At 34.8% G+C, this 9,000-nt stretch overlaps 1 protein-coding gene across 3 annotated transcripts; it reads left to right on the forward strand.

Moving 5' to 3' along the window:
* Nucleotides 1-937: 937 nt before the first annotated feature.
* LOC136232023 (putative nuclear RNA export factor SDE5) lies at nucleotides 938-9,000 on the forward strand. Of its 3 annotated transcripts, none has more exons than XM_066021058.1 (12): nucleotides 938-1,197; nucleotides 2,565-3,161; nucleotides 3,308-3,333; nucleotides 4,251-4,328; nucleotides 5,297-5,370; nucleotides 5,562-5,794; nucleotides 6,514-6,602; nucleotides 7,054-7,110; nucleotides 7,434-7,501; nucleotides 7,624-7,730; nucleotides 8,126-8,196; nucleotides 8,754-9,000. In XM_066021058.1, the coding sequence occupies exons 2-12, from the start codon at nucleotides 2,594-2,596 to the stop codon at nucleotides 8,868-8,870; spliced, it is 1,488 nt and encodes a 495-aa protein (XP_065877130.1). In that variant the 5' UTR covers nucleotides 938-1,197; nucleotides 2,565-2,593; the 3' UTR covers nucleotides 8,871-9,000. The 3 variants fall into 3 exon arrangements, with proteins under 3 accessions (XP_065877130.1, XP_065877131.1, XP_065877132.1); XM_066021059.1 differs by having other exon boundaries at nucleotides 6,520-6,602; XM_066021060.1 differs by having other exon boundaries at nucleotides 939-1,197; nucleotides 2,565-3,137.

Below are 9,000 nucleotides of genomic sequence, written 5' to 3' on the forward strand. Positions count from 1 at the left end.
GGAAGGAGGAGGAGAGAGAGATCGGATGGAGAGAGAGAGAGGTAGATTAGGTTTTGGTCTCTGATACCATATAATAATTTGAACTGTTCAGTGATTGTTATTGATGTGTAATTCGTATATATATATAGAGTACAGTTCACTCTGTAGTGAACGACTAACCCTATATTCTAGGCTAGAAATAGGGAACTAAGCTGTGTCAAATATACAGATAAGTGAACAAATAATATATACTCTAATAGATTCTTTCAATCTTCATTCTAGGATTCTAATAAGCCTATATCTAACGGTGAATGATCAAATACTACATGGTCATTAAGGTCCATATGATCAAAACGGAACATAAAAGTTATTTAAACTTAATAGGCCTAATACATCATTTGCCTCCTGAACTTGTCCAAAATGGCTGATTGGCTCCCTGAACTTTCAAAGTGTCTCGATAACCTCCTAAACTTGCATAAAATGTAATCAATTAATCACTCGGTTGTAAAAAAGTAAGTTAAATACGGAAGATATGTTGCACGCATCTTAAAAAAGTAAAACGATAAAAGGTCGGAGTATGCGATTATAATATTAGAGAAAAAAATGTTTTATAATTGAATAAGTAAGAAATTCTTTTTTAACATGTTTTAATCTATTTCGTGAAGTATGTAATAACATTCTAAAGCACGTGTAACATATCTTCCGCGTTTGACTTACTTTTTTACAACCGAATGATTAATTCATTATATTTTACACAAGTTCAAGAGGCTAACTGAACATTTTATGCAAGTTCAGGGGGCTATCGATACACTTTGAAAGTTCAAGGGGCCAATCAACTATTTTGGACAAGGTCAGGGGCAAATGATGTATTAAGCCAACTTGATACGTTTTGACATTTTGTACCAAATACTTAAATGCGCCAAAATATTGCTGAACAACTTGCTCAAGAATTCTTTGAGAAAAAAAAAAAAACTTGCTCAAGAATTTCCTTATATATTGTTTTCTCCTTTCAAATACGCAGAAAGCAGACGCGTTTAGAAGGGAATCTAAACACACTGCAAAGCAAAAAGCTTGAGGTTTGTTCTTTTCCTCCATTTCGCTCAAAATCCCACACCACCGACTCATCTATTTTCCATTCTTTTGTTATCTAACAATTATCACTCAGAACCTCTCTCAACAAGTACCTGATTCTAGTAATTTATCTTCCATCTTTCTCTGGTAAGATTTCTGATTCTGGTTTTCCGTTGTTTCTCAATTGGGTTTATGTGATCGTTCTTTAGCTTGATTTGATAGTTGATTACAGCAACTGTGTCTTGTTCAGTTCACTTTCATTATAATTTTGATGGTTTTTGTAGTTCATTTTTTATTTTGTTAGACTTGGTCTGCATTTTCTTGAATCTGGATGCTTCAATGAATGGTTCAGAAATGTGAAAATGCAGGAGACCTTATAACTACAGCTTGGTTTTTTTTTTTAATGGAAATAGTTGTATCTTCAATAGATGAACAAACAGTACAACAAACAAACATAAGGAATAAAAACCTTACAAGGTCCATAAAGGCACTAAAAAGACTACAAAGAGCAGAAATAACAACCACGTAGATCCATTGATCCACGAACAAGATAAATCGTTTCCGCTCGTCCTAAATTCAAAAAGGGTATAAACGAAAGAATAATAGAGAACTGATACAATTCAAGCGAATAAAGAGATCAGATGAAGTATATGAACACAATAATAAAAAAACACAGTAAATCTAACCGAGTGGTAGGAGGAAGAGGGATTCAAAGTAGATTCACAAAATAAGAAAAATTGTGTATTTGATAGATGAGGGGGTTTTGAGAAAAGAGGGGGAAAGAGTTCAGTTTGAAACCTTATAAAGATGGTATAAAACGAATAAACTTGTTAGGGATATAAGCTCTGTAAAACAAATCTTTTTGCTTTATGAGGCGTAAGATGCCCCTCATCTGGCGGGTGGCTTACACACGTCAGATGCAGTGCATCTGCGCCTCCTTGTGCCTCAGTCCCCAACTGGTCTGCTTATATCATTTTTGTCCCTGGTCTGCTTATATCATTTTTGTCCGATAAAATAAAGTTTGTTACCAACTGTTGTAACAAACCAAAGAAAGGAACAAGGTGTCTAATGGTTGGTTACAACCAATTTGTGCAAAGTAACAATGAGACTGAGGGGTATATATTACATTTTGCACTTCCTATTGGGATAAACTGTTTCACTTGATAGGTTTCTCTTCTTTTCATTTCTTGGTTTTTCTGTTTTTGGAATAGTATCAGTTGGTACATTGGCATTGCTTTGGATGGTTCAGTTGGTATATTGACATTGCTTTGGATGGTTCAGTTGACTTTACTTTTTTGATGCATGTTACCCATGAAATATTTTTCATATGCTGTTTTTGGTTGTTATTTCTTTATATAGCTTCGGCGATTTGGCCTCAGTTAGTTACTTGAGGTGCATTCAGTTTCCTATAGTGATGATGTGTTATGAACACGGGTTTGGGATCTTGTTATGGGACCTTGTACCCTAAAATCCTCTAGGAAAGAATGCTCATAACCTTTTCTTCACCTTTTCAGTTCTGAAATTTAGCTTGGAAGCATCAAATATGAGCATGAGATATGATGATAACAATGAAAAGGCATTGAAAGGTCTGCTTGGGGCTTTTGGGTCGACGTTTTCTATTCAAGATATAACTTCTGCTTATCACAAGGCAGACAAGAAGGCAGATTTGGCCGGTGAAATCCTCGAGATGCAGGGAAGAGGTTCTACTTCATCGGAATTTGCATCTCATAGAAAACCAATATTTGTGGAATCTTCCCGATCATATGACAATGTCTTTGAAAAATCACGTCACCCAAATGGAAAGGCCAGAGCTCAAAAGCAAAAATGGCGTCCCATTTCAGGAGGCACTGTTTCAAGCGTTCTTGGAAAAGATTACATTAAGCCCGTGCCAATAGCCAATGGTTGTATGGGAACCAAACCAACGAAACTGGACACAAAGGAGTTGCCAGCATCTGTACTATGGGGAGAGGAAACTGGACTAAATCCGTCAAAGAATGGTCAATTACAGAAAGAAACTGAAGATTTTGTCTTTAGAATGCTAGGGGGTGGCTTTCAGCTGGAAGAACATCTGATTCAACAAATTATTGGTAGTCATGCTATATTATATATATGTATGCCTGTGTATATTATTTTCTGTTTTGTTTAGTTAAAATAGGATATCTTTGCTTCAGCATTGTCTTTTATTCGCACTATCTTTTTGCTGCGATGAATGGCTGTTTAGTGAGAAAAGCTGATTAGATTTATTTTGGATTTGCAGATAATTGTGGATATGACGTGCAAAAGGTAATTCTAGTGACCTATGATTATTAAAGCTGATTTTATTTTTATACAAATGCCCATTTCTTTTCGAACAATTGATAAATTGCCAAAGCAAAATCTTGCTTTCAGTTATTGTGGTTCAAGTTACTGTTGCTAATTTGTGCCGTAGGATGATGTTTCCTTTTGTCATTTTATTGGAAAGATGGTACTTTTTTTTGTGTGTTTTTGAATGGTCGGCTCTATAAATTAGAGAAATGAAAAAATTATAAGACTTCTTGCATTGAAGACTTGAGGAAACCAGGGCAGAGTCATGAAGGTCAGACACTGATGTAATAGTTTTTGATGATACTCTTGCAGAAAATTGTCCTTCTTGATATGTTATCAGTGCTTTACTGTCTCCAGTTGTCTAGGATTAAATTGTAGAAGAAAATGGACTTATTCATCTATTCCTTGTTTTTCGTACAATAATTTACGTACCTAGAGTATAATCATTATTTTTTCTAATGTTTTTAAACTCTAAAAGAAAAGAAAAGAGTTCTAGTTCACTAATAAGCATACTTATTCTTTCTTCTTGTAACCTGAGAACATAGTGTGCTTGGCATTTTTCGCGCTTATGTATGTTCCTTTCTCATATTAAGGTATTTGTGAAAGTAATTCGGGAAGATACTACCATTGGAATTTACTTTTTCATTACCTATGAAGCAATGATACTTCTAAGAGGTTGATATACGCATATCGGATACTCTGGGGATACGGATACACATGGATACGTACGGGATATGACAAAACAAGTATCCCCTTTTTATTTTTTTATTTTAATTATGGGGATACGCAGGGGATACGTGGGGATACCCGTGCCCATATGCGTACCTGTATCGGTGCTTCATAGTTCATTAGTAAGGGCTTCTTAGTTTTTCTTTTGACCATTTTTGTATTTGCAGAGCATGGGCAAACTACTTGATATGCCAGCACTGAATATGGATGAAGGGGACAAACGGCTGAGCAAATCCACCGAAAAGGTAGTGTTACAGCCCAATAATGGAACCTTCTTTAGTTTTTTTTTTCTTGGGGGGAGGATAAGGTTAAATTTTCCCCTAAGGTTATTGGGAAAGATTAATTTTACCCTTATCGTTCAAAATATCCCAATTTTGTCTCCATAGTAGAAAGTTTAGCTCAATTTTATCCTTGTGATTAAAAATTTAGTTCAATTTTACCCTTTTCTAAGTAAATACAGACGGAAGTTAGCAACGCAATTCTGTGGAAAAGGGTAAAATTGAGCTAGTATTTGTACCATGAGGAAAAATTGAGCCGTTTTCTACGATGAGGGAAAAATTGAGTTCCCCCATTAACCTTAGGGGCAAAATTGACTTATGCCTTTTCCTTTCATAGGCTTAAGGGAAGGAAGATTTTGTTTGTGCTATATAAAGCATACTCTTGTAGTGAGCTACTGATATATATATATATCCAAAATTATAGAGAAATAAGGTGGATTTCAATAGTTATTATGTCATGCTTTCTTTGGAGCTTTAGAAATGAAATGTGAATTAGCTGATCTTGAAAAATACAAAGTTTCCCCTCATCTTTACTTCTTTCTTACAATGCATGTTATCTTATACTGTTTACAGTTTTTTTTCCTAGCTCAAAATAGAGAATATAATTGTTAAAGCTTCTTCATTTTTCTATTTTCTATTTTCGGCGACTTCGTTAAATGGTGTTATAAGTGTCTGCTTGGTACTAACTAACTATATTCTCTTAAACTTGTTTACACTCTTTTTCTGATGACACTAGAGAATATTATTTTCTAATGAGCTTCCTCATTTTCTGAACTTCGATTTACACACTTCCAAATTAATGCAATGGTGTTGCAGGTGTATTAAGTATGGAACAAGCTAGCCTAAATATTGGTTATCATTTTTCTTCCTAACAACCTTCATATTGTATTGCTCTGAAAAGTAATGCTTTTTTTTTTTTTTAAATATATTTACAGACTTTGGAAGTGCATCCAAATTCTGAACATCCTTCACTTCAAAACTCATTTCCACCAATGAGTTCCAATGGCGGGTATGTTACTTATATCTCCTGGAGTCCTGGCAAGTTTAATATCTTATTTATTTTTGGAGAAAGAGCTGGTAATTAAGATTTTACCATCCAGTTCTTGGGAGGAGGGAGGAGTTCACTTTATCCTTATTACTCTTTTGAAATCGTCATGCACTCTTTTTTATGTTTTTCTGTCTTCACTTGTTTTCATTCAGTGGTGCAAATTTAAATGGTGATGGAGTAATTCAACAAGAAAAGAGAAATGATCTCCAGAAAGAAGTATTGGTTGCATTATTTAATGGTGCTGACAAATCTAAGGTATCTAGAAGAAAAGAAATACCAAAAAGGAGGTCCAGAGCATTAGGAACATTAGTGGTTGAACCTCCACGAGACATTGCATTAGAACCCAAGGCTGCATCAGTTGTTTTGAATCAAGATAAAAATGATGGTATTGATACTTTTATTTTTTTTAAATTTGTCAAAAGTAATAGCAATAGAGTATATCCTATGGAACTTGATTATACTAATAAAAAAAACTCTAGTTATCCAACAGAAAGTTTGATGAATTTGGATCAAGGTTTATGTTTCTGACCACTTATTTGGGACATAATCATGCATTTTTCATTCCTGAGAACCCTACATTCAAATAAATAAGCTGCTTCTCATGTATTTTATAATGTAGAAATCATGGCTGTTTTGATAAATTCAGACACCTTGCTGGTGGAAACTTTATGAAATTTATAGAAGTAGAAATGAAAGATTGCTAATGGTATGAATTAATGGATTGAACACCTAAATTATATTCACATTCAATTACTGCCACTGCAACAAAACATCACATTCCAGCCTGTTTGTATGGCTTCACTTAACCTCCCTAAGTTTAGTCGTGTAGATATAATAGACTTTTTGCAACATTGTGTTGGTTATGAGGTTTGAAGGTGTCATGGATTAAAGATACTATCATATGTCTAGAGTCAACCTAGGAAGTTTGGGTTGTATCCTTTGAAGCTGGGGACACCAGCCCTTGCCAAGATGTTGCTGAGAAACTATAGAATTTAATTCTTCATTATAAATAATCAGTTATGTTGATTTTATGCATCTTATTATGTAGAGAAGTGTCCAGCTTTGTTACATTTCTCTCTTTTATCCTGAGTAGTCGACTGTCAGTTGCAGATGAAGATGAAGAGGATGCTTATGAGCAGCTTCGTAGAGCTGTAAAGGAGTATCGAGCCACAATGAAGGAATATTATAAAGCTGTAATCTTCTTGTGCCGTCATCTCCTAAACTATTCTTCTATGGAATTTTAGCCTTTTATTTCTTTAGTTTATATATGTATATATTGCATATTTAATCAAGTGAATCAATGTATATCTTTGTTACGATAACCGTAACATATATATACGGTTGTGATTCATAACGTAAAGAACAATAGAATTATTTCCTACATTGACTTACAAATCATAAACATTTCTGCTGCTGCTACTTAATACGGATAGGAGTCTAATACACATAGGAGTCGGTTTAGAGTATATCGGTTAGGAGTTTGTACAGTTCACGCATCTGATTAAGCAATAAGATTGACAATTATTATCTGCTATACGACTTGCTTTATCACACTTGTCATACCTGTGTAATCTGTAATATTGTTTTTGTCAGTTGGTCTTTTCATCCAGAGATGATATAATAACAGTATATGTTTCTTGACAGGCTGTCGTTGCATTGGCTAAGGGAGATCATGACCGATCTAAGAGACTTATGGATGAGGTAGGCTTCTGACTTATCAGAAAGGAATACAAAAATTACTAAGGGATAATCGTGATGTTCATTCTGTTTCCCCTGGAATTGCGATTGCATTCAAAAGAAAATTAACGTTTACTTGTATTTCTTATAGTAACATGGATGAAGAACAAGGTAGTAACCAAATTGTATCTGCAGGATGGCAAAGCCACCAAGGCGAAAATATAGTTGAATAGCAAAAGTTGAAATCTTCTTATATGGAAGTTTCACGTCTTTGTCATATAAGCTGCGAATCTCAGAAGTGATCTAATATATAATTTTATCTGTAAATGCCATTGGTTATGTTGCAGGGTCATTTTTTCCATGAAAAGGCTCAAGAGGCGGACAAGGAATCAAGCCAGAAAATTTTTGAGACCAAGTTAGGAATTTTCTTATCTGTTCTTGTGTCTTATTGGTGTGCGTTTCAGTTTTGCCTTCTCCCCATGCTCTTCATCTTCCTTTCACATTTCTTATCTTTCTTCGCTCCGTTACGGTTGGCAGAAATGTAGATACACAAGATGAGCTAATACTTGACCTGCATGAATATGGTGCCAAGGATGCAATACCTGTTCTAAAATGTCATATATCTTCACTTTCAGGCATAGCATGTAAGTCCATTGTCTTGTTCTTTCAGTTTTGGCTTAATACATCAGGGTTCCATGTACCTAGCCAAATGGTCCGATTGGCCCCCTGAATGAATTTGCTTAAAGTTAAAGTGACATGATTAGCGCCCTAAGTCCTACGCCGCAAAGTAAGAGTATATTTGAACAAGTTGAAGCGCTATCACTTTAAGCAAGTTCAAAGGGCCATTAGATCACCGTAAACAAGTTCAGGCGGCCAATAGTTTACTGTAAGTAAGTACAGGGGGCTAATGGTGTATCTCCAAAGTTAAGGGGGGCTCGGATTAATTGGCCAAGTACAGATGTGCCCTGATGTATTAAGCCTTCAGTTTCCATCTGAATAACATTAAATGACATGAACTAAACCTCTCTTTTTGCATCAGCAATTAAGTACCTGAATGTCATCATTGAGACAGATGAGAAGGATACCTCGAAAGGGGCTCGTAGAAGATTGGTAAGTTATCCTATAATTAATAGGCTTGTTTATTCAAAAACAAAAAAATTTACCAAGCCTCATTCCTAACTAATTGGGGTTAGCTATACAGATTCTTCTTTTCTATTTGTTCTTGTTAAGATTCTGTGAAAGATTTAATAAATTAGAGGCTATTTTAAATAATCTTCATCCAAGTTAATCTCCATCTTTCTCTACCCTTCTTAACTACATCCGATTTCATGAGATGGTATCATAGCTTAACTACATCCAAGTTAATCTCCAGCTTTGTATTCAATGTTGGCATCCATGAATTTTTTTTTCATGCTTCAAATGGTTCTGGGCATGAGGGATTTATGTTAGATATCTCACATTACTTAATTAGAGAGTTATACGGCTCCTTACATGTTGTGAGACAATTCTCTTCATTTGAATTACCTTTTGGGACGAATTAGACCTTTATTATGGTCACATTCTAATTTGGTAGTCTTAAGGGCTTGATACTTAAAATTTCTTCATCCGGAATCCTGCTTTGGTTTAAATATTCTAGGATTAAGTTAATGATATGCAATTTTTTGCAGATTATGAAGCTTTTAGAGAAGGAGTCAATTAAGTGGAGCGAAGGAGGAGATGCTGGTACGATAGTCATTCGGGTGGATAATATCAACCGAAAAGCTTTAAGTTTTGCTAAAATATAGTATGAGCATTGGATGAGGAACTCCTTCCTTTCTCATAAGTTATATATGTCTCCAGTGATTGAAATTTGATTATTGCTTTTTTAGTCTGTATTCATATATTTTATCGAAACTCTTTATCGGTCTGATTGTA

This window comes from Euphorbia lathyris, chromosome 6, assembly GCF_963576675.1.
Source record: "Euphorbia lathyris chromosome 6, ddEupLath1.1, whole genome shotgun sequence".
Lineage (NCBI taxonomy): Eukaryota > Viridiplantae > Streptophyta > Magnoliopsida > Malpighiales > Euphorbiaceae > Euphorbia > Euphorbia lathyris.

What these genes read in the sequence shown, in the direction of transcription:
- LOC136232023 (XM_066021058.1), top strand. Translation starts at nt 2,594, where the DNA reads ATGAGCATGAGATATGATGATAACAATGAAAAGGCATTGAAAGGTCTG. An exon ending in TCATGCTATATTATATATAT is followed by an intron (nt 3,162 to 3,307) that starts GTATGCCTGTGT and finishes TTGGATTTGCAG; the next exon opens with ATAATTGTGGATATGACGTG. An exon ending in AAGGGGCTCGTAGAAGATTG is followed by an intron (nt 8,197 to 8,753) that starts GTAAGTTATCCT and finishes AATTTTTTGCAG; the next exon opens with ATTATGAAGCTTTTAGAGAA.